Source organism: Oncorhynchus kisutch, linkage group LG20 (genome assembly GCF_002021735.2).
Source record: "Oncorhynchus kisutch isolate 150728-3 linkage group LG20, Okis_V2, whole genome shotgun sequence".
Taxonomy (NCBI): Eukaryota; Metazoa; Chordata; class Actinopteri; order Salmoniformes; family Salmonidae; genus Oncorhynchus; species Oncorhynchus kisutch.
The window spans coordinates 3,940,793-3,967,345 of NC_034193.2; the positions used below are offsets into that span (position 1 = coordinate 3,940,793).

Genomic DNA, 26,553 nt, shown 5'->3' on the forward strand with positions numbered 1-26,553 from the left:
AGTAGGTACCGCACTCAGCTGCGGCCAATCAGGAGGCCTGAGCGTGCCTATTGGCCGAGGCTGTGGAGTATGCCTTGTGCCGTTTGATGGGGGGGGGGGGATTTCTCTAGTTTTCTCTCTCTTCTCTCCTCTTTTCTGTGCTCATCCATTCATCCGCTGTAGTCAGCATAATACAGGAGGTGGGGAGAGGAGCCAGAGACCGGAGAGACAGGAGCTGAGAAACGGAAAGAGAGAGAGAGAGACAGAGAGAGAGACAGAGAGAGAGAGAGAGACACACACACAGAGAGAGAGAGAGAGAGAGGGGGAGAGAGAGAGAGAGAGAGACAGGAGCTGAGAAACGGAGAGAGAGAGAGACAGAGAGAGAGAGAGACAGAGAGAGAGAGAGAGAGAGAGAGAGAGAGAGAGACAGAGAGAGAGAGATAGAGAGAGAGAGACAGAGAGAGAGAGACAGAGACAGAGAGAGAGAGAGAGAGAGAGAGAGAGAGAGAGAGAGAGATAGAGAGAGAGAGCGAGAGAGACAGAGAAAGAGAGACAGAGACAGAGAGAGAGAGAGAGAGAGAGAGAGAGAGAGAGAGAGAGAGAGAGAGAGAGAGAGAGAGAGAGAGAGAGGAAGAGAAAAAGAACAGGCTGTCTGCCTCAGGACCACTGCATCTCCACTAAATCTCTAGGCTGTCACACCAGCGCACAGCATAGGAGAGGAGGAGAGAGCGGCGAAGAGTGATTTCAATAAGGACATCATTGGTACGTTATCTGGGACAAACATCGTCTGTCACAAAGATCAAACTTAAAAAGGAAAACTAGGTGAAAGGAAACGTCCCTTAGGATCATCCATTGGATTGTCAGATTGTTCCTGTTTCTCTTCAGAAAAAAACATCGGATTCTGTCTATATTCAGAAAAAAGTCAAGGCGTGAGAAGGATAACCCGTACTGGGACTGTTTGCTCCCTAAAAGCTGAGTCAATCATACAGTAGGAGTACAGGGGTGTTTCTGAGCTGGTTTCTCTGCACTACTCTCTCATTCTGCTACTGAAGACACATTTGGAGTAGGAGAGGATTTCTCAATGTCTGACACATTCTTACTGACTGATTTCCTACTCAAGTATTTATTTTTCACTGACTGATGAACTGAGCTCGTTGCTCGTTGTTGCTGCTGTTTTTCTGCTACTGCACAACTCTCTGATACCACTGTCCTGTCTGAGCATCCTCCTTCTCCCCCTCCTCGGCACCTCTGTCCTCCTCTTCCACTTCTACTCTGCCAGTTGATGTCTTTTCTCTGCATACTCTCCCACTGCTCTGCAGAACAACACACTCATGGTCGATGCCAAGGACCGGAAAATGAAATGTCTGACCTTCCTCTTGATGCTCCCAGAGTCAGTTAAGAGCAAGTCGGCGAGTTCGAAGAGCTCCAAAAAGACAGTTAACGTCGGTGGCGCTTCCGGGGGTAGTACCGGGTCCAAGCTGCCGCCGGTGTGCTACGAGATCATTACCCTGAAGAAGAAGAAGAAGATGGCAGCAGATATATTCCCCAGTGCTAAGAAGCAGGGTGGAGGGTCGTCGGCCACAGTGCAGGAGTACCAACAACAGAACCTGAATAATAACAATACAATTCAGAACTGTAACTGGCAGGGGCTGTACTCTACTATACGAGAGAGGTAGGTGACACTAACTAACTAACTAACTCATATACAAGAGAGGTTGGTGACACTAACTAACTCACTCACTCATATACTAGAGAGGTAGGTCACACTAAATAACTAACTAACTAACTAACTCATATACTAAAGAGGTAGGTAAAACTAACTAACTAACTCATATACCATAGTGGTAGGTGACACTAACTAGATAACTAACTAACTCATATACTAGATAGATAGGTGACACTAACTAACTAACTACCCTAATGTATGAGAGAGGAAGGTGACACTAACTAACTAACTAACTAGCTAACTAACTCATATACTAAAGAGGTAGGTGAAACTAATGAACTAACTAACTCATATACCAGAGAGGTAGGTGACACTAACTAGATAACGCATATACTAGAGAGGTAGTTTATTCGTTTATACTAACTATCTAACTCATATACCAGAGAAGTAGGTGACACTAACTAACTAACTTATACACAAGAGAGGTAGGTGACAATAACTAACTAACTCATATACCAGAGAAGTAGGTGACATTAACTATCTAACTCATATACTAGAGAGGTAGGTGACAATAACTAACTAACCAATATAGTAGATAGGTAAGTTACACGAACTAACTAACTAACTAAGAAATTAACTAACTAACTAATCCATATACTAGAGAGGTAGGTTACACTAACACACTAACTAACTAAACCATATACTAGAAAGGTAGGTGATGCTAACTAACTAAATCAAATACTAGAGATTTAGGTGACACTAGCGAACAAAACTAACTAACTAATTAAATAACTAACTAACTAACTGAATATCTAACCCATTAACTAGAGAGGTAGGTGACACTAACTAACAAACTCTCTACCTAACTGAACAACTAACTGACTAACTAGAACACTCATACACTAGATAGGTAGGTGACACTAACTAACTAACTAACTAACTAACTTATATACCAGAGAGGTAGGTAACACGAACTAACTAACTAACTAACTCTAATACTAGAGAGGTAGGTAACACTAACTAACAAACTTTCTAACTAACTGAACAATTAACTGACTAACTAGCACACTCATACACTAGACAGTTGGGAACACGAACTAACGAAGTCATTAACTAGAGAGATAGGTGACACTAACTAACTAACTCATATACTAGAGAGGTTGGTGACACTAACTAACTAACTAATGCATGTACTAACTAAGTAAATAACTACCTCATGTACTAGAGAGTTAGGTGGCACTAACTTTGGAACTAACTAACTAACCCATATACCTAGTAGGTAGGTGACACTAACTAGCTAAATCATTAACTAGAGAGGTAGGTGACACAAACGAATAAACTCATATACTAGAGAGGTAGGTTACACGAACACAGTAACTAACTATACCATATACTAGAGAGGTAGGTGACATTAACTAACTTACTAACTAACCCCTATTATAGAGAGGTAGGTGACACTAACTAACTAACAAACTCATATACTAGACAGGTAGGTGACACTAACTAACTAACTAACTCATATACTAGACAGGTAGGTGACACTAACTAACTACCTAACTAACTCATATACTATAGAGGTAGGTTACACTAACTAACTAAATCATATACTAGAGAGGTAGGTGGCAGTAACTAACTAACTAACTAACTCATATACTAGAGAGGTAGGTTACACTAACTAACTAACTCATTTACTGGAGAGTTAGGTGACACTAACTAAGTCGTATACTAGAGAGGTAGGTTACCCTAACTAACTAAATAATTAACTAGGTAGGTGAGACTAACTAACTAACCCATAACAAACCCATATGCTAGCGAGTTAAGTTACACTAACTAACTTATATACTAGAGAGGTAGGTGACACTAACTAACTAACTTATATACTAGAGAGGTAGGGCACACTAACTAACTAATATACTAGAGAGGTAGGTTACATTAACTATCTAACTCATACGCTAGAGAGGTATGTGACACTAACTAACTCTTATAATAGAGAGCTAATTGACACTAACTAACTCATATATTAGAGAGGGAGGTGACATTAACTATCTAACTCATATACTAGAGAGGTAAGTGACACTAACTCATATATTAGAGAGGTAGGTGACACTAACTAACTAACTCATACTAGAGAGGTAGGTTACACTAACTAACTAACTCATATACTAGAGAGGTTGGTGACACTAACTAACTAATGTACAAGAGAGGCAGGTGACACTAAGTAACTAATTAACTCACTAACTAATGTGTGTACTAGAGAGCTTGGTGACACTAACTAACTCATATACTCTAGAGGTAGGTGACTAACTATCTAACTCGTATACTAGAGAGGTAGGTGACGCCAACTAACTAACTAACTAACTAACCCCTATTCTAGAGAGGTAGGTGACACTAACTAACTAACTCATATACTAGACAGGTAGGTGACACTAACTAACTAACTAATATACTAGACAGGTAGGTGACACTAACTAACTCATATACTAGGAGAGTAGGTGACACTAACTAACTAACTAACTCATATGCTACAGAAGTAGGTGACACTAACTTACTCATGTTCACTAGCTCCTTTTGGATATTTACACTTTGCTGTTCTGGGTCAGGTCCCAGGCTGGACAGTGAGCAGAGACCAGGGAATCATACTGTAATGTAACCTCAACATCTTCTAGAACAGAGACCAGAGAATCATACTATAACAGAATCTCAACATGTTCTAGAACACAGACCAGGGAATCATACTGTAACAGAATCTCAACATGTTCTAGAACACAGACCAGGGAATCATACTGTAACAGAATCTCAATATGTTCTAGAACACAGACCAGGGAATCATACTGTAATGTAACCTCAACATCTTCTAGAACACAGACCAGGGAATCAAACTGTAATGTTACCTCAGCATATTCTAGAACACAGACCAGGGAATAATACTGTAATGTAACCTCAGCATCTTCTAGAACACAGACCAGGGAATCATACCGTAATGTAACCTCAGCACTTGGTAGAGCAGGTGTATTCATATCTTACCCCACGAAGTCTGTTGTAGTGGTGGTCTTAATCAGTCCCTTATATGAGAGGAAGAATGAAAAATATAATGGATCTGACTTCAAGGTCCAGAGCTCAGTTTGGGGGCTCTCAACCCAGAACAGGTTTGTACACTACTATATGAGTGAGATAGGTACAGTAACTGTGTACCACAGGCTGAACAGGAATCATCATCTTGTAGACCCACGCACAGGCAATCATATTGTAACTTGGCCTGAGCACCGAGCATCTACTATAGATCCAGGACCAGCCTGGGTACTCTCCTCTAGAGCCTGGACCAGCCTGGGTACTCTCCTCTAGAGCCAGGACCAGCCTGGTTATTCTACTATAGATCCAGGACCAACCTGGGTACTCTCCTCTAGAGCCTGGACCAGCCTGGGTACTCTCCTCTAGAGCCAGGACCAGCCTGGGTACTCTCCTCTAGAGCCTGGACCAGCCTGGGTACTCTCCTCTAGAGCCTGGACCACCCTGGGTACTCTCCTCTAGAGCCAGGACACAGAGCAGGATATTCTCCTCTGGAGCCAGGACCAGCCTGGGTACTCTCCTCTAGAGCCAGGACCAGCCTGGGTACTCTCCTCTAGAGCCCGGACCAGCCTGGGTACTCTGCTCTGGAGCCTGGACCAGCCTGGGTACTCTCCTCTAGAGCCTGGACCAGCCTGGGAACTCTCCTCTAGAGCCCGGACCATCCTGGGTACTCTCCTCTAGAGCCAGGACCAGCCTGTTTATTCTCCTCTAGAGCTTGGACCAGCCTGGGTACTCTCCTCTAGAGCCTGGACCACCCTGGGAACTCTCCTCTAGAGCCCGGACCATCCTGGGTACTCTCCTCTAGAGCCCGGACCATCCTGGGTACTCTCCTCTAGAGCCAGGACCAGCCTGTTTATTCTCCTCTAGAGCCTGAACCAGCCTGGGAACTCTCCTCTAGAGCCAGGACACAGAGCAGGTTATCAGGGTATTGAGTAGGGGTAAAACATTACAGTAACGTTCCCCAAACTCCCTGGTTTTCCAGAAACCCTTTTAGTAGGAGTGCAGATATAGGATTAGTTTAACCTGTAGATCACAACGAACACCACTATTGTATATGGACGGTGAGGACCAGGGTCAGTATCAGAGTAGGAGTGGTGATCTAGGATCAGGTCATAAAGAATCTCAGAGTAGGTGATCTAGTATCAGGTCATAAAGTGTCTCAGAGTAGCTGATCTAGGATCAGGTCATAAAGAGTCTCAGAGTAGGTGATCTAGGATCAGGTCATAAAGCGTCTCAGTAGGAATGGTGATCTAGGATCAGGTCATAGTCTCAGTAGAAGTGGTGATCTAGGATCAGGTCATAAAGAGTCTCAGTAGGAGTGCTGATCTAGGATCAGGTCATAAAGAGTCTCAGAGTAGGTGATCTAGTATCAGGTCATAAAGTGTCTCAGAGTAGCTGATCTAGGATCAGGTCATAAAGAGTCTCAGAGTAGGTGATCTAGGATCAGGTCATAAAGCGTCTCAGAGTAACTGATCTAGGATCAGGTCATAAAGAGTCTCAGTGGTGGTGATCTAGGATCAGGTCATAAAGAGTCTCAGTAGGAGTGGTGATCTAGGATCAGGTCATAAAGAGTCTCAGAGTAGGTGATCTAGTATCAGATCCGCTCTCTTATTCATTATGATTTAAAAGGCAAACTGATCTTGGATCAGCGATCATACTCTGATACACTCAAGTTAACAATCGGGTAATGACATTTGTTATATTCTTTCCAATGTGCTGAATTCTGCATTAAGGGGTGTTAATGTGAGGAATGATTCCCATCTCTGTAAGCTAAAGAGTTGTAATTAACCGAGTATTGAATTCTTGCCAAAAGCTAGTAGACCATTTAACAGCTGCATCCAGAGTTCTTCTGTTTTCTCCTGAGCAACAGAACAAAGTAGAGGCCATGTAGTCAATTCAGTTTCTGAAATTAAATTGTGTGAGATTGAATGTGATTGCCTGTGGCTATAAATCCGTGTAGTAGTAGGAGTTACCTTTTTCATATTGATTCTCCTTGATTTATTTAATTCCATTTTTAATTGTCCTTGTCAATCCCTCTCTTGAGATCTCTCTCTCTCTCTCTCTCTCTCTCTCTCTCTCCCCCCTTTCTCTTTCCATCTCTCTCTCAATCTAGATAGTACTCTATGTGACAGATTCGATCAAAACAGTGACAGTACGGTCAAAGATCCCCCTGACACAACCTTTCTCTCTGTCGACCAGTAATATATTAGGGGTTGACATAAAATACCGAACAGATTACTACTCTGCCCAATGAAGTCCTTCAATCATTCTCTGATCTGTTTCTCAGGAACTCTGTGATGTTCAACAATGAGTTGATGGCCGACGCTCACTTTGTGGTTGGACAAACAGGAGGGACGCAGAGACTACCAGGACACAGGGTAAGGGCCGCCAGTATCCTTAGTATCATTACTGTCAGTATCCTTACTGTTAGTATCATTAGTGTTAGTATCATTACTGTTAATTTCATTAGTGTCAGTATCCTTACTGTTAGTATCATTACTGTTAGTATCATTAGTGTTAGTATCATTAGTGTTAGTATCATTACAGTTAGTATGATTACTGTTAGTATCGTTAGTGTTAGTATCATTAGTGTTAGTATCATTACTGTTAGTATCATTACTGTTAGTATCATTAGTGTTAGTATCATTAGTGTTAGTATCATTACTGTTAGTATCATTAGTGTTAGTATCATTACTGTTAGTATCATTACTGTTAGTATCATTACTGTTAGTATCATTAATATCATTACTGTTAGTATCATTACTGTTAGTATCATTAGTGTTAGTATCATTACTGTCAGTATCATTAGTGTTAGTATCATCCGTGTTAGTATCATTACTGTTAGTATCATTACTGTTAGTATCATTAATATCATTACTGTTAGTATCATTACTGTTAGTATCATTAGTGTTAGTATCATTACTGTTAGTATCATTACTGTTAGTATCATTAGTGTTAGTATCAATACTGTTAGTATCATTAGTGTTAGTATCATTAGTGTTAGTTTCATTACTGTTAGTATCATTACTGTTAGTATCATTAGTATCATTACTGTTACTATCATTACTGTTAGTATCATTAGTGTTAGTATCATTACTGTTAGTATCATTACTCTTAGTATCATTAGTATCATTACTGTTAGTATCATTACTGTTGGTATCATTACTGTTAGTATCATTAGTATCATTAGTGTTAGTATCATTACTGTTAGTATCATTAATAGCATTACTGTTAGTATCATTACTGTTAGTATCATTACTGTTAGTATCATTAATATCATTACTGTTAGTATCATTACTGTTAGTATCATTAATATCCTTACTGTTAGTATCATTAGTGTTAGTATCATTACTGTTACTATCATTACTGTTAGTACCATTAGTGTTAGTATCATTACTGTCAGTATCATTAATATCATAACTGTTAGTATCATTAATATCATAACTGTTAGTATCATTAATATCATAACTGTTAGTATCATTACTGTTAGTATCATTACTGTTAGTATCATTACTGTTAGTATCATTAATATCATCACTGTTAGTATCTTTAATATCATTTCTGTTAGTATCATTAATGTTAGTATCATTAGTGTTAGTATCATTACTGTTAGTATCATTAGTGTTGGTATCATTACTGTTAGTATCATTACTGTTAGTATCATTACTGTTAGTATCATTTCTGTTAGTATCATTAGTGTTAGTATCATTACTGTTAGTATCATTAATATCATTACTGTTAGTATCATTAATATCATTACTGTTAATATCATTAGTGTTAGTATCATTACTGTTAGTATCATTAATATCATTACTGTTAGTATCATTAATATCATTACTGTTAGTATCATTACTGTTAGTATCATTACTGTTAGTATCATTCATACCATTACTGTTAATATCACTAGGGTTAGTATCATTACTGTTACTATCATTGATATCATTACTTTTAGTATCATTAATATCATTACTGTTAGTATCATTACTGTTAGTATCATTCATATCATTATTGTTAATATCATTAGTGTTAGTATCATTACTGTTAGTATCATTGATATCATTACTGTTAGTATCATTAATATAACTACTGTAAGTATCATTACTGTTAGTATCATTAATATCATTACTGTTAGTATCATTACTGTTAGTATCATTAATATCATTACTGTTAGTATCATTACTGTTAGTATCATTAATATCATTACTGTTGGTATCATTAATATCATTACTGTTAATATCATTAGTGTTAGTATCATTACTGTTAGTATCATTAATATAACTACTGTAAGTATCATTACTGTTAGTATCATTAATATCATTACTGTTAGTATCATTACTGTTAGTTTCATTAATATCATTACTGTTAGTATCATTACTGTTAGTATCATTAGTGTTAGTATCATTACTGTTAGTATCATTAATATCATTACTGTTAGTATCATTAATATCATTACTGTTAGTATCATTACTGTTAGTATCATTAATATCATTACTGTTAGTATCATTACTGTTAGTATCATTAGTGTTAATATCATTACTGTTAGTATCATTAATATCATTACTGATAGTATCATTACTGTTAGTATCATTACTATTAGTATCATTACTGTTAGTTTCATTAATATCATTACTGTTAGTATCATTACTGTTAGTATCATTAATATCATTACTGTTAGTATCATTACTGTCAGATTATAAACCTAGAGAGGAACCAGGCTATGTGGGGTGGCCAGTCCTCTTCTGGCTGTGCCGGGTGGAGATTATAACAGAACATGGCCAAGATGTTCAAATGTTCATAAATGAACAGCATGTTCGAATAATAAGAAGGCAGAACAGTTGAAACTGGAGCAGCAGCACGGCCAGGTGGACTGGGGACAGCAAGGAGTCATCATGTCAGGTAATCCTGGGGCATGGTCCTAGGGCTCAGGTCCTCCGAGCGAGAGAAAGAAAGAGAGAAGGAGAGAATTAGAGAACGCACACTTAGATTCACACAGGACACCGAATAGGACAGGAGAAGTACTCCAGATATAACAAACTGACCCTAGCCCCCCGACACATAAACTACTGCAGCATAAATACTGGAGGCTGAGACAGGAGGGGTCAGGAGACACTGTGGCCCCATCCGAGGACACCCCCAGACAGGGCCAAACAGGAAGGATATAACCCCACCCACTTTGCCAAAGCATAGCCCCCACACCACTAGAGGGATATCTTCAACCACCAACTTACCATCCTGAGACAGGGCCGAGTATAGCCCACAAAGATCTCCGCCATGGCACAACCCAAGGGGGGGCGCCAACTCAGACAGGATGACCACATCAGTGAATCAACCCACTCAGGTGACGCACCCCTTCCAGGGACGGCATGAGAGAGCCCCAGTAAGCCAGTGACTCAGCCCCTGTAATAGGGTTAGAGGCAGAGAATCCCAGTGGAAAGAGGGGAACCGGCCAGGCAGAGACAGCAAGGGCGGTTCGTTGCTCCAGAGCCTTTCCATTCACCTTCCCACTCCTGGGCCAGACTACACTCAATCATATGACCCACTGAAGAGATGAGTCTTCAGTAAAGACTTAAAGGTTGAGACCGAGTTTGCGTCTCTGACATGGGGAAGCAGACCGTTCCATAAAAATGGAGCTCTGTAGGAGAAAGCCCTGCCTCCAGCTGTTTGCTTAGAAATTCTAGGGACAATTAGGAGGCCTGCGTCTTGTGACCGTAGCGTACGTGTAGGTATGTACGGCAGGACCAAATCAGAGAGATAGGTAGGAGCAAGTCCATGTAATGCTTTGTAGGTTAGCAGTAAAACCTTGAAATCAGCCCTTGCTTTGACAGGAAGCCAGTGTAGAGAGGCTAGCACCGGAGTAATATGATCACATTTTTTGGTTCTAGTCAGGATTCTAGCAGCCGTATTTAGCACCAACTGAAGTTTATTTAGTGCTTTATCCGGGTAGCCGGAAAGTAGAGCATTGCAGTAGTCTAACCTAGAAGTGACAAAAGCATGGATTAATTTTTATGCATAATTTTTGGACAGAAAGTTTCTGATTTTTGCAATGTTACGTAGATGGAAAAAAGCTGTCCTTGAAATGGTCTTGATATGTTCGTCAAAAGAGAGATCAGGGTCCAGAGTAACGCCGAGGTCCTTCACAGTTTTATTTGAGACGACTGTACAACCATTAAGATTAATTGTCAGATTCAACAGAAGATCTCTTTGTTTCTTGGGACCTAGAACAAGCATCTCTGTTTTGTCCGAGTTTAAAAGTAGAAAGTTTGCAGCCATCCACTTCCTTATGTCTGAAACACATGCTTCTAGCAAGGGCAATTTTGGGGCTTCACCATGTTTCATTGAAATGTACAGCTGTGTGTCATCCGCATAGCAGTGAAAGTTAACATTATGTTTTCGAATAACATCCCCAAGAGGTAAAATATATAGTGAAAACAATAGTGGTCCTAAAACGGAACCTTGAGGAACACCGAAATTTACAGTTGATTTTGTCAGAGGACAAACCATTCAGGAAGGCAGTAAGTTGCTGCGCAACAGCCTTTTCAAAAAAAATTGAGAGGAATGGAAGATTCGATAGTTTTTTATATTTTCTGGATCAAGGTTTGGCTTTTTCAAGAGAGGCTTTATTACTGCCACTTTTAGTGAGTTTGGTACACATCCGGTGGATAGAGAGCCGTTTATTATGTTCAACATAGGAGGGCCAAGCACAGGAAGCAGCTCTTTCAGTAGTTTAGTTGGAATAGGGTCCAGTATGCAGCTTGAAGGTTTAGAGGCCATGATTATTTTCATCATTGTGTCAAGAGATATATTACTAAAACACTTGAGCGTCTCTCTTGATCCTAGGTCCTGGGAGAGTGTTAGTATCATTACTAGGAACAGTGGGTTAACTGCCTGTTCAAGGGCAGAACGACAGATTAGTACCTTGTCAGCTCGGGGGTTTGAACTTGCAACCTTCCGGTTACTAGTCCAACACTCTAACCACTAGGCTACCCTAATATCATTACTGTTAGTATCATTACTGTTAGTATCATTACATCATCATCTGTCAGTATCGGTACCGTTACTATCATCACATAGACTCTGCTTCCTCGCTTCATAGCAGACAACACTGTAGGTTTAGAAGGAGGAATCCTTTGTGTTCCTCTTTCACTTCCTTCGCCATGTGTCTTTCAGACGCCACTCAATTATTTAACTACATGAGGCTAAAGGATGAAGGGAGGGAGACAGGAGTCAAGGATAAGGAGGAGGATGAGGGGGAGGGGGAGGATGGAGAGACTGAGACAGACAGTTGAGTGAAGGAGGATAAGGAGGAAGAGGAGGAAAGATGGAGAGAGGGAGTGGAGTGGAGGAGGAGGAGAAGGACGGAGAGACTGAGACAGACAGTTGAGTGAAGGAGGAGGAGGAAGAGGAAGAGGAGGAAAGATGGAGAGAGGGAGTGGAGGAGGAGAAGGAGGGGAAGGATGGAGAGACTGAGACAGACAGTTGAGTGAAGGAGGAGGAGGAAGAGGAAGAGGAGGAGAGATGGAGAGAGGGAGTGGAGAGATGAAGGGAGGGAGTGTAGTGAAGGTGGAGGTGGAGGAAGAGGATGGAGAGATGAAGGGAGGGAGTGTAGTTTTAAAACATTTAATAATTGTACCTTTATAAAACTAGGAAAGTCAGTTAAGAACAAATTCTTATTTTCAAAGACGGCCTAGGAACAGTGGGTTAACTGCCTGTTCAGGGGCAGAACGACAGATTTGTACCTTGTCAGCTCAGGGATTTGAACATGAAACTTTTCAGTTACTAGTCCAAAGCTCTAACCACTAGGCTACCCTGCCGCCCCAAAGTGAAGGTGGAGGTGGAGGAGGAGGGTGGCGAGATGAAGGGAGTGAGTATAGTGGTGGAGGAGGTGGAGGAGGAGGAGGAGGATGGAGAGATGAAGAGAGTGTAGTGGAGGAGGAGGTGGAGGAGGTGGATGGAGAGATGAAGAGAGTGTAGTGGAGGAGGAGGTGGAGGAGGAGGTGGAGGAGGTGGAGGAGGAGGTGGAGGAGGAAGATGGAGAGATGAAGAGAGTGTAGTGGAGGAGGAGGTGGAGGAGGAGGATGGAGAGATGAAGAGAGTGTAGTGGTGGAGAAGGTGGAGGAGGAGGATGGAGAGATGAAGAGAGTGTAGTGGAGGAGGAGGTGTAGGAGGAGGAGGATGGAGAGATGAAGAGAGTGTAGTGGTGGAGGAGGTGGAGGAGGAGGATGGAGAGATGAAGAGAGTGTAGTGGAGGAGGAGGTGGAGGAGGAGGATGGAGAGATGAAGAGAGTGTAGTGGAGGAGGAGGTGGAGGAGGAGGATGGAGAGATGAAGAGAGTGTAGTGGTGGAGAAGGTGGAGGAGGAGGATGGAGAGATGAAGAGAGTGTAGTGGAGGAGGAGGTGTAGGAGGAGGAGGAGGAGGATGGATAGACTGGAATACGACATGTCTGTAGACACACCTCCACCACACCTTCTTATCTTTGATCTCTAGCGCCTACAAATAGTGGATGAATAACATACTATTCTCCTGCTTAAGTTCAAGGTCAGAATACGCATAGAGAGAAAAGTGCATAGAAAGGGAATTACCTTCCATTTATGTGCATTAGTGTATAGCTACTCAGACAGATCTGGGACCACACTGTGTTTGATTATTTTAGGACATCGTGACATATATTGCTGTCTCCCCCAGGGACCCAAGTACGGTAGTCCGGCCCTGTGAGCATAGATTTACATATAAAAGGATCTCTGTGATTTTCTGCGGATCATAGAAATAGATTAAATAGAAAGGTCATGACTATACTGAAGGGCTATTACCGTTCTAGGAATAATATTTCTACGTGCTGTTTTACCCCGACCTTCTCTGCCTGACATCATTGTGTTTACCAGATGTTTGCATTAATTATTGCTCACCCCCCCCCCCCCCCCCCCCCCCGATTCATAACATTTTCATGGACCTATGCTTCACCCATGAACAGAACATTATCATCACATATGACTAGCTAGCGACAACATACTCTGCTAAAACACATAAGGCCATTTTTCCCTGACCCAGATTATACCTGGTGCTGGGTTTAAAGGACGCTCAATGGAGAATCTACACACATGGCCAGTTTCCGAGACACATATTACGCCTATAGTGCTGGAATCAAAAACATTATCAACGGAGATTGATCAAATGTGTATACCCAGCTAGCACATAACGTTCTGAGAACCATGTGTTTCTTAGGTGGAAATGCAGCATCACATTTTAGGGAGGTTTCCTCATGATTCTATTTAAAGCCATGTTCTCAGAATGTTCAGAGAACGTTAAGAAACAACGTTCTTCTGTTGGAATTTTAGTACTTGAGCGTAACGTTTTTTTTTCTGCATGTTTCCTCATGGTTCTATTTAAGAACATTATCATCACTGTTCTCAGAACGTTAAGAAAACGTTCCATATAAAACCACAAGACAACTAGTGAACGTTCAAAGAACATTCTAAGAATGTTCATTTTAAAACACGTACATTCCGTTCTCAGCGTTACAACAAACTCTCTCTCTATCCTCTTATCTTGTTAATTAAGTGTGTTCAGGTGTGTTGGCCGTAACCCACTAATTGTCCACAGCTGATCTTAATGAGTCCTTGTTTCCTTTGAAATGGGGTCTGTTTGAATAGACAAAAAATGAACAGCTTCATATGAGTTAAAAAACAACAACATAGCATTCTATCTCCATCCTGGTGGTGCAGTGGACTAAATCCATGGATAGAGAACAAAAGATCATAGGTTTGGATCTCACTGATGCCGCGCCACCTTACAAATACATGTGTTTACAAGAGTAATGCCTAAGCAAATTTAATTCCCATGAGTCTTAATTGTGCTTGGAGTTCAAAACAGTTAACCCTAGGTTGCACTGTTACAGTCGTATTGAAAACATGTTATCAGAACGTTAACACAACCTTCAAATAATAACCTAGAATTTACGTTCTGGAAACGTTCATAAAATTTCCCGGGAACCATAGTAAAATAATCTTAAAACATCTCTGCAACCAAAAAATGTTCCCAGAACATGCAACCTTTCTAGTTCCGTTCTCAGCATGTTTAAAAACAAAAAAGCTCCGTTTTACCAGTCAGGAAACGTATGGCTTTGTTCCCAGAACATGCAACCTTTCTAGTTCCGTTCTCAGCATGTTTAAAAACAAAAAAGCTCCGTTTTACCAGTCAGGAAACGTATGGCTTTGTTCCCAGAACATGCAACCTTTCTAGTTCCGTTCTCAGCATGTTTAAAAACAAAAAAGCTCAGTTTTACCAGTCAGGAAACGTATGGTTTTGTTCCCAGAACATGCAACCTTTCTAGTTCCGTTCTCAGCATGTTTAAAAACAAAAAAGCTCAGTTTTACCAGTCAGGAAACGTATGGTTTTGTTCCCAGAACATGCAACCTTTCTAGTTCCGTTCTCAGCATGTTTAAAAACAAAAAAGCTCAGTTTTACCAGTCAGGAAACGTATGGTTTTGTTCCCAGAACATGCAACCTTTCTAGTTCCGTTCTCAGCATGTTTAAAAACAAAAAAGCTCAGTTTTACCAGTCAGGAAACGTATGGCTTTGTTCCCAGAACATGCAACCTTTCTAGTTCCGTTCTCAGCATGTTTAAAAACAAAAAAGCTCAGTTTTACCAGTCAGGAAACGTATGGTTTTGTTCCCAGAACATGCAACCTTTCTAGTTCCGTTCTCAGCATGTTTAAAAACAAAAAAGCTCAGTTTTACCAGTCAGGAAACGTATGGTTTTGTTCCCAGAACATGCAACCTTTCTAGTTCCGTTCTCAGCATGTTTAAAAACAAAAAAGCTCAGTTTTACCAGTCAGGAAACGTATGGTTTTGTTCCCAGAACATGCAACCTTTCTAGTTCCGTTCTCAGCATGTTTAAAAACAAAAAAGCTCAGTTTTACCAGTCAGGAAACGTATGGTTTTGTTCCCAGAACATGCAACCTTTCTAGTTCCGTTCTCAGCATGTTTAAAAACAAAAAAGCTCAGTTTTACCAGTCAGGAAACGTATGGCTTTGTTCCCAGAACCAACGGGAAACCAATGGGAAATTGAAAACGTACGTTCCCACAAATTCCAAGGAACCAAATGTGCTAATTGGGTGGTTTGTTAGTCCAGAAACTAGGCTTCATGGGGGTCAGGGAAAAAGACCCATAGAGTCGGTGTGGGTGGCAATGGGCTGCAATATTTACTAGCTGTTCAATGTACATATGACTTATGATCTAGTGCAGAGGTATTCCAGGCTGCATCACAACCGGCCGTGATCGGGAGCCCACAGGGCGGCGCACAATTGGCCCCAGCGTCGTCTGGGTTTGGCCCCGGGTAGGCCGTCATTGTAAATAGGGAATTTGTTCTTAATTAACCTGACTTGCCTGGTTAAATAAAGGTTAAATAAATATATATATATATATATATATATATACAGTGCCTTGCGAAAGTATTCGGCCCCCTTGAACTTTGCGACCTTTTGCCACAATTCAGGCTTCAAACATAAAGATATAAAACTGTATTTTTTTGTGAAGAATCAACAACAAGTGGGACACAATCATGAAGTGGAACGACATTTATTGGATATTTCAAACTTTTTTAACAAATCAAAAACTGAAAAATTGGGCGTGCAAAATTATTCAGCCCCTTTACTTTCATTGCAGCAAACTCTCTCCAGAAGTTCAGTGAGGATCTCTGAATGATCCAATGTTGACCTAAATGACTAATGATGATAAATACAATCCACCGGTGTGTAATCAAGTCTCCGTATAAATGCACCTGCACTGTGATAGACTCAGAGGTCCGTTAAAAGCGCAGAGAGCATCATGAAGAACAAGGAACACACCAGGCAGGTCCGAGATACTGTTGTGAAGAAGTTTAAAGCCGGATTTGGATACAAAAAGATTTCCCAAGCTTTAAACATCCCAAAGAGCACTGTGCAAGCAATAATATTGAAATGGAAGGAGTATCAGACCACTGCAAATCTACCAAGACCTGGCCGTCCCTCTAAACTTTCAGCTCATACAAGGAGAAGACTGATCAGAGATGCAGCCAAGAGGCCCATGATCACTCTGGATGAATTGCAGAGATCTACAGCTGAGGTGGGAGACTCTGTCCATAGGACAACAATCAGTCGTATATAGCACAAATCTGGCCTTTATGGAAGAGTGGCAAGAAGAAAGCCATTTCTTAAAGATATCCATAAAAAGTGTCGTTTAAAGCTTGCCACAAGCCACCTGGGAGACACACCAAACATGTGGAAGAAGGTGCTCTGGTCAGATGAAACCAAAATGTCAACTTTTTGGCAACAATGCAAAACGTTATGCTTGGCGTAAAAGCAACACAGCTCATCACCCTGAACACACCATCCCCACTGTCAAACATGGTGGTGGCAGCATCATGGTTTGGGCCTGCTTTTCTTCAGCAGGGACAGGGAAGATGGTTCAAATTGATGGGAAGATGGATGGAGCCAAATACAGGACCATTCTGGAAGAAAACCTGATGGAGTCTGCAAAAGACCTGAGACTGGGACGGAGATTTGTCTTCCAACAAGACAATGATCCAAAACATAAAGCAAAATCTACAATGGAATGGTTCAAAAATAAACATATCCAGGTGTTAGAATGGCCAAGTCAAAGTCCAGACCTGAATCCAATCGAGAATCTGTGGAAAGAACTGAAAACTGTTCACAAATGCTCTCCATCCAACCTCACTGAGCTCGAGCTGTTTTGCATGGAGGAATGGGAAAATATTTCAGTCTCTCGATGTGCAAAACTGATAGAGACATACCCCAAGCGACTTACAGCTGTAATCGCAGCAAAAGGTGTCGCTACAAAGTATTAATTTTAGGGGGCTGAATAATTCTGCACTCCCAATTTTTCAGTTTATGATTTGTTAAAAAAGTTTGAAATATCCAATAAATGTCGTTCCACTTCATGATTGTGTCCCTCTTGTTGTTGATTCTTCACAAAAAAATACAGTTTTATATCTTTATGTTTGAAGCCTGAAATGTGGCAAAAGGTCGCAAAGTTCAAGGGGGCCGAATACTTTCGCAAGGCACTGTATATATATATTCACCTCCTACCCTATGAGGTCTGCAGCCTGCAGGTTTTCTGTTTTACCTGATAATGAATTGCACACACCTGGTGTCCCAGGCAGAAGTCCCTGATTAGACGGGAACTATATATATATATATTTTTTTTTATGTCCGGAGTTGAGTTTGAAGGATATACGGTATACCAATTGACTCCTGAATTAAGGGTTGTGCTTTGAAAATTGACTCTGCAGCCTTCTGCTCATATTCATTCCCAGAATACATACAAGAGCTGAGCCAAGCATGAGTCATCGCTCTGTTCATTTTAGGGTGAAATATATTGGCCTGTGATTGGTTGGCAGGGATGCACTTTGCTCATTTTATGGAATGCAGTTATGGAAAGGCATTGTGGATAATTGGCTGAGTCTACATCTCAAATAGCCTCCTATAACCCTACATAGTGCACTACTTTTGATTGGAGTCCGTAAGGCCCTGGTTGAAAGTAGTGCACTACATCGGGAAAAGGATACCATTACAAAACGATTCAGAGCCAGTACAGTCTGCAAATGCGGCATGCGATTATGACGATCTGTAGAGCAGGACTTTATGACGTGTGTGTGTGTGTGTGTGTGTGTGTCTGATATCCATTTTGCAGGCGTTCAGATATGCATTATGATTTCATTGACCAAGTTATGATGGGGTGAGCAGCAGTAACTGTACTGGCAACGTTAATGATTTACAATAGTACGATACCGTACTCTGAAATCTGTGTCCAGCTGAATTTCAATTGGCCTCTCTCTAAAGAACATAACAATAATAACCATCTCTACCGATCCCAGCTTGACCAACCCTGATAGATGTCCACTTTTATCAAAATAAGATCTTACTCAAAGTGGTGTTTATTTTTTATTTTTACTGTAGACACTGGGTCATATTACTGTAAACACTGCGCCATATTACTGTAAACACTGGGTCATATTACTGTAGACACTGGGACATATTACTGTAGACACTGGGTCATATTACTGTAGACACTGGGTCATATTACTGTAAACACTGGGTCATATTGCTGTAGACACTGGGACATATTACTGTAGACACTGGGTCATATTACTGTAGACACTGGGTCATATTACTGTAAACACTGGGTCATATTACTGTAAACACTGGGTCATAATACTGTAGACACTGGGTCATATTACTGTAAACACTGGGTCATATTACTGTAAACACTGGGTCATATTACTGTAGACACTGGGTCATATTACTGTAAACACTGGGTCATATTACTGTAGATACTGGGTCATATTACTGTAAACACTGGGTCATATTACTGTAGACACTGGGCCATATTACTGTAGACACTGGGTCATATTACTGTAAATACTGGGTCATATTACTGTAAACACTGGGTCATATCACTGTAGACACTGGGCCATATTACTGTAAACACTGGGTCATATTACTGTAAACACTGGGTCATATTACTGTAGACACTGGGTCATATTACTGTAAACACTGGGTCATATTACTGTAAACACTGGGTCATATTACTGTAGACACTGGGTCATATTACTGTAAACACTGGGTCATATTACTGTAGACACTGGGTCATATTACTGTAAACACTGGGTCATATTACTGTAGACACTGGGCCATATTACTGTAGACACTGGGCCATATTACTGTAGACACTGGGCCATATTACTGTAAACACTGCGCCATATTACTGTAGACACTGGGCCATATTACTGTAGACACTGGGCCATATTACTGTAAACACTGGGTCATATTACTGTAGACACTGGGTCATATTACTGTAGACACTGGGTCATATTACTGTAGACACTGGGTCATATTGCTGTAGACACTGGGCCATATTACTGTAGACACTGGGTCATATTGCTGTAGACACTGGGCCATATTACTGTAGACACTGGGTCATATTACTGTAAACACTGGGTCATATTACTGTAAACACTGGGTCATATTACTGTAGACACTGGGTCATATTACTGTAGACACTGGGCCATATTACTGTAGACACTGGGTCATATTACTGTAGACACTGGGTCATATTACTGTAGACACTGGGCCATATTACTGTAAACACTGGGTCATATTACTGTAGACACTGGGTCATATTACTGTAGACACTGGGTCATATTACTGTAAACACTGGGTCATATTACTGTAAACACTGGGTCATATTACTATAGACACTGGGTCATATTACTGTAGACACTGGGTCATATTACTGTAAACACTGGGTCATATTACTGTAGACACTGGGTCATATTGCTGTAGACACTGGGCCATATTACTGTAGACACTGGGTCATATTGCTGTAGACACTGGGCCATATTACTGTAGACACTGGGTCATATTACTGTAAACACTGGGTCATATTACTGTAAACACTGGGTCACATTACTGTAGACACTGGGTCATATTACTGTAGACACTGGGCCATATTACTGTAGACACTGGGTCATATTACTGTAGACACTGGGTCATATTACTGTAGACACTGGGTAATATTACTGTAGACACTGGGTCATATTGCTGTAGACAATGGGTCATATTGCTGTAGACACTGGGTCATATTACTGTAGAAACTGGGCCATATTACTGTAGACACTGGGTCATATTACTGTAGACACTGGGTCATATCACTGTAGACACTGGGGCATATTACTGTAGACACTGGGTCATATTACTGTAGACACTGGGTCATATTACTGTAGACACTGGGTCATATTACTGTAAACACTGGGTCATATTACTGTAAACACTGGGTCATATTACTGTAGACACTGGGTCATATTGCTGTAGACACTGGGTCATATTACCTTATACACTGGGTCATATTTAACATGGTCAGTTAGACCATTTTTGCTGACCGATTAGTCCTATTTTAAGATGTTTTTTTTTAACACATCAACTGTCCCCTACTTAAAATTGATTCCACTTGAGTCATGCATTTCCATTCTCCTCTCCCTCTCCTCTCCAGTTCTTCTCCCTAACGTATCTTTCTCCTCTTCCTCTCCTCTCCCTCTTTTCTCCCTAAACTGTCTCTCTGTCCTCTTCCTCTCCTCTTACTCTCCTCTCCCTAATGTCTCTCTCCTCTCTCTCTCCTCTCCCTCTCTTCTCCCTAAACTGTCTCTCTTTCCTCTTCCTCTCCTCTTCCTCTCTTCTCCCTAATGTCTCTCTCCTCTCTCTCTCCTCTCCCTCTCTTCTACCTAACCTCTCTCTCTCTCCACTTCCTCTCTCTCCCTAACATCTCTCTTTCTCCTCTTCCTCTCCTCTCTCCTCTTCCTCTCTTCTCCCTAACGTCTCTCTCTCGTCTTCCTCTCTTCTCCCTCACGACTGTCTCTCCCCTCTTCCTCTCCTCTCTCTCTCTCTTCTCCCTAATGTTTCTCTCTCCTCTTCCTCTCTTCTCCCTAACGTCTCTCTCTCTTTCTCTTCTTCCTCTCTTCTCTTTAACGTCTCTCCCTCTCCTCTCCCTCTCTTCTATCTCTCTTCTCCCTAACATCTCTCTCTCTATTCTCCCTCTCTTCTCCCTCTCTTCTTCCTAACATCTCTCTCTCTATTCTCACTCTCTTCTCCCTCTCTTTTCCCTAACATCTCTCTCTCTATTCTCCCTCTCTTCTCCCTCTCTTCTCCCTAACATCTCTCTCTCTATTCTCCCTCTCTTCTCCCTCTCTTCTCCCTAACATCTCTCTCTATATTCTCCCTCTCTTCTCCCTCTCTTCTCCCTAACATCTCTCTCTCTATTCTCCCTCTCTTCTCCCTAACATCTCTCTCTCTATTCTCCCTCTCTTCTCCCTCTCTTCTCCCTAACATCTCTCTCTCTATTCTCTCTCTATTCTCCCTCTCTTCTCCCTCTCTTCTCCATAACATCTCTCTCTCTATTCTCTCTCTATTCTCCCTCTCTTCTCCCTCTCTTCTCCCTAACACCTCTCTCTATTCTCCCTCTCTTCTCCCTAACACCTCTCTCTATTCTCCCTCTCTTCTCCCTAACATCTCTCTCTATTCTCCCTCTCTTCTCCTTAACGTCTCTCCCTATCCTCTCCCTCTATTCTCCCTCTCTTCTCCCTCTCTTTTCCCTAACATCTCTCTCTCTATTCTCCCTCTCTTCTCCCTCTCTTATCCCTAACATCTCTCTCTCTATTCTCCCTCTCTTCTTCCTCTCTTCTTCCTAACATCTCTCTCTCTATTCTCCCTCTCTTCTCCCTCTCTTCTCCCTAACATCTCTCTCTCTATTCTCCCTCTCTTCTACCTCTCTTCTCCCTAACATCTCTCTCTCTATTCTCCCTCTCTTCTCCCTCTCTTCTCCCTAACATCTCTCTCTCTCTATTCTCCCTCTCTTCTTCCTCTCTTCTTCCTAACATCTCTCTCTCTATTCTCCCTCTCTTCTCCCTCTCTTCTCCCTAACATCTCTCTCTCTCTATTCTCCCTCTCTTCTACCTCTCTTCTCCCTAACATCTCTCTCTCTATTCTCCCTCTCTTCTACCTCTCTTCTCCCTAACATCTCTCTCTCTCTATTCTCCCTCTCTTCTACCTCTCTTCTCCCTAACATCTCTCTCTCTCTATTCTCCCTCTCTTCTACCTCTCTTCTCCCTAACATCTCTCTCTCTCTATTCTCCCTCTCTTCTCCCTCTCTTCTCCCTAACATCTCTCTCTCTATTCTCCCTCTCTTCTACCTCTCGTCTCCCTAACATCTCTCTCTCTCTATTCTCCCTCTCTTCTCCCTCTCTTCTCCCTAACATCTCTCTCTCTATTCTCCCTCTCTTCTACCTCTCTTCTCCCTAACATCTCTCTCTCTATTCTCCCTCTCTTCTACCTCTCTTCTCCCTAACATCTCTCTCTCTCTATTCTCCCTCTCTTCTACCTCTATTCTCCCTAACATCTCTCCTCTTGGGGCGGCAGAAGTAGCCTAGTAGTTAAAGCGTTTGGCCAGTAACCAAAAGGTAGCTGGATCAAATCCCCAAGCTGACCATTTAAAATCTGTCCTTCTGCCCCTGAGCAAAGCAGTTAACCTACTGTTCCCCGGGCGCTGTGGTTGTCGATTAAGGTAGCCCTCCACACCTCTCTGATTCAAACGGGTTGGGTTAAGTGTGAAAGACACATTTCATTTTACTTCCCTCTCTGTCTTCTCTCTCTTCTCTGTTCCTCTGTCTGTCCTGTCTTTCTGTGTATCATCTGCGGTGTGGTGATCATTACCAGAGAAAGTTCATTAGCAACATAGAAAAGAGTCTTCAGCACCCTCTTCTCTTCTCATTATAAAACACTGGATGTGTAAAATGGCACCCTATTGTCTACATAGTACACTACTTAGGGCTCTAATGCACTCTAACGGGAATAGGGTGTCATTGGGATACTCTGGTTCTTCTCCGGAGTGAGAGAAGAGGCAGGTACATTATTAATAGAACAGGGGGTATGTCCAAAATGACACCCTATTGCCTTTATAGTGCACTACTGTTGACCAGAGCCCTATTCCCTATATAGTGCACTACTGTTGACCAGAGCCCTATTCCCTATATAGTGCACTACTGTTGACCAGAGCCCTATTCCCTATATAGTGCACTACTGTTGACCAGAGCCCTATTCCCTATATAGTGCACTACTGTTGACCAGAGCCTCATTCCCTATATAGTGCACTACTGTTGACCAGAGCCCCATTCCCTATATAGTGCACTACTGTTGACCAGAGCCCTATTCCCTATATAGTGCACTACTGTTGACCAGAGCCCTATTCCCTATATAGTGCACTACTGTTGACCAGAGCCCCATTCCCTATATAGTGCACTACTGTTGACCAGAGCCCTATTCCCTATATAGTGCACTACTGTAGACCAGAGCCCTATTCCCTATATATTACACTACTTTAGACCAGAGCCCTATTCCCTATATAGTACACTACTATAGACCAGAGCCCTATTCCCTATATAGTGCATTACTGTTGACCAGAGCCCTATCCCCTATATAGTGCACTACTATAGACCAGAACCCTATTCTCTATATAGTACTCTACTTTAGACCAGAACCCTATTCCCTATATAGTACACTACTGTTGACCAGAGCCCTATTCCCTATATAGTACACTACTTTAGACCAGAACCCTATTCCCTATATAGTACACTACTTTAGACCAGAACCCTATTCCCTATATAGTACACTACTTTAGACCACAACCCTATTCCCTATATAGTACACTACTGTAGACCAGAGCCCTATTCCCTATATAGTACACTACTGTAGACCCGAGCCCTATTCCCTTTATAGTGCACTACTGTTGACCAGAGCCCTATTCCCTATATAGTGCACTACTTTGCCATTTGGGACCCAGCCTGTGTATCCTTCTGGCCGCCCGGGGGGCAATTGTGATACTTACAACTGTAGTTAACCATTGCTGCTGATTGTGGGGAATCTTTGTGTGTGCTCCAGCATATTGCATGGTCAAATAAACTCTATGGGAGAGAGTAGAGTGGAGAGTGGAGAGTGGAGAGTGGAGAGAGGAGAGTGGAGAGTGGAGAGAGGAGAGAGGAGAGAGGAGAGAGGAGAGTGGAGAGAGGAGAGAGGAGAGTGGAGAGAGAAGAGAGGAGAGTGGAGAGAGGAGAGAGGAGAGGAGAGTGGAGAGAGAAGAGAGGAGAGTGGAGAGAGGAGAGTGGAGAGGAGAGAGGAGAGAGGAGAGAGGAGAGAGGAGAGAGGAGAGAGGAGAGAGGAGAGAGGAGAGAGGAGAGAGGAGAGAGAGGAGAGGAGAGTGGAGAGAGTAGAGTGGAGAGAGTAGAGTGGAGAGAGGAGAGTGGAGTGGAGAGAGGAGAGAGGAGAGTTAAGAGTGGAGAGTGGAGAGTGGAGAGAGGAGAGTGGAGAGTGGAGAGAGGAGAGAGGAGAGAGGAAAGTGGAGAGAGAAGAGAGGAGAGTGGAGAGAGGAGAGAGGAGAGTGAGAGGAGAGAGGAGAGAGGGGAGAGGAGAGGGGAGAGGAGAGTGGAGAGAGAAGAGAGGAGAGAGGAGAGTGAAGAGGAGAGAGGAGAGAGGAGAGTGGAGAGTGGAGTGGAGAGAGTGGAGAGGAGAGAGTGGAGAGAGGGGAGAGGAGAGGGGAGAGGAGAGTGGAGAGAGAAGAGAGGAGAGAGGAGAGTGAAGAGGAGAGGAGAGGAGAGGAGAGGAGAGGAGAGGAGAGGAGAGGAGAGGAGAGGAGAGGAGAGGAGAGGAGAGGAGAGGAGAGGAGAGGAGAGGAGAGGAGAGGAGAGGAGAGGAGAGGAGAGGAGAGGAGAGGAGAGGAGAGGAGAGGAGAGGAGAGGAGAGGAGAGGAGAGAATGGATAGTGGAGAGTGGAGAGAGTGGAGAGGAGAGGAGAGAGGAGGGTGGAGAGAGGAGTGAAGAGAGTGGAGTGGAGAGAGTGGAGTGGAGAGAGTGGAGAGGAGAGAGTGGAGAGAGGAGAGAGGAGAGAGGAGAGAGTAGAGTGGAGAGGAGAGAGTGGAGAGAGGAGAGGGGAGAGAGGAGAGGAGAGAGTGGAGAGAGGAGAGGGGAGAGAGGAGAGAAGAGAGAGGCGAGAGGAGAGAGGAGAGAGGGAAGAAGCTGTACAAGACAATGATTCATATGGATGTACTGTATAGACTAAAAACAACTAGAGTGATTGGAGTGATTGCATGAATCAGCATACATTCCGCCTCTATCTCTTTCTCTATCTAAATGTACTGGTACAGTTCAACTATCTCTCTCTCTCTCAATTCAATTCAATGCAATTCAATGGGAAACATATGTTGATAAGTGAAATGGATGAACAGAAATGAGATGAACAATAACAAAATAGACAGTTACACTCACAAATGATCCAAAAGAAAAAATACAATTCAAATGTCATATTATGTGCAAATAGTTAAAAGTAAAAAAAAGGAAAATAAATAAACATAAATATGGGTTGTATTTACAATGGTGTTTGTTCTTCACTGGTTGCCCTTTTCTTGTGGCAACAGGTCACAAATCTTGCTGCTGTGATGGCACTGTGGAATTTCACCCAGTAGATATGGGAGTTTTTCAAAATTTGATTGTTTTTTGAATTCTTTGTGGATCTGTGTTATCTGAGGGAAATATGTCTCTCTAATATGGTCATACATTGGGCAGGAGGTTAGGAAGTGCAGCTCAGTTTCCACCTCATTTTGTGGGCAGTGAGCACATAGCCTGTCTTCTCTCGAGAGCCATGTCTGCCTACAGCGACCTTTCTCAATAGCAAGGCTATGCTCACTGAGTCTGTACATAGTCAAAGCTTTCCTTAATTTTGGGTCAGTCACAGTGGTCAGGTATTCTGCCGCTGTGTACTCTCTGTTTAGGGCCAAATAGCATTATAGTTTGATCTGTTTTTTGTTAATTCTTTCCAATGTGTCAAGTAATTATCTTTTTGTTTTCTCATGATTTGATCGGGTCTAATTGTGTTGCTGTCCTGGGGCTCTGTAGGGTCTGTTTGTGTTTGTGAACAGAGTCCCAGGACCAGCTTGCTTAGGGGACTCTTCTCCAGGTTCATCTCTCTGTAGGTGATGGCTTTGTTATGGAAGGTTTGGGAATCACTGCCTTTTAGGTGGTTGTAGAATTTAACAGCTCTTTTCTGGATTTTGATAATTAGTGGGTATCGGCATAACTCTGCTCTGCAGAATTGGTGTTTTACATTGCACATGAAGGATATTTCAGCAGAATTCTGCAAGCAGAGTTTCAATTTGGTGTTTGTCCCATTTTGTGAATTCTTGGACCTCACAACCATAAAGGGCAATGGGTTCTATAACTGATTCAAGTATTTTTAGCCTGATCCTAATT

At 42.1% G+C, this 26,553-nt stretch overlaps 1 protein-coding gene across 1 annotated transcript in view; it reads left to right on the plus strand.

Moving 5' to 3' along the window:
• Positions 1-556: 556 nt before the first annotated feature.
• btbd3b (BTB (POZ) domain containing 3b) overlaps positions 557-26,553 on the plus strand; it is a 40,563-nt gene continuing 14,566 nt past the window's right edge. The window contains exons 1-2 of the mRNA XM_031800032.1: positions 557-1,651; positions 6,999-7,089. Of these exons, the coding sequence (XP_031655892.1) occupies positions 1,311-1,651; positions 6,999-7,089 (432 nt within the window). The 5' untranslated portion in view covers positions 557-1,310. The remainder of the gene's footprint in view (positions 1,652-6,998; positions 7,090-26,553) is intronic.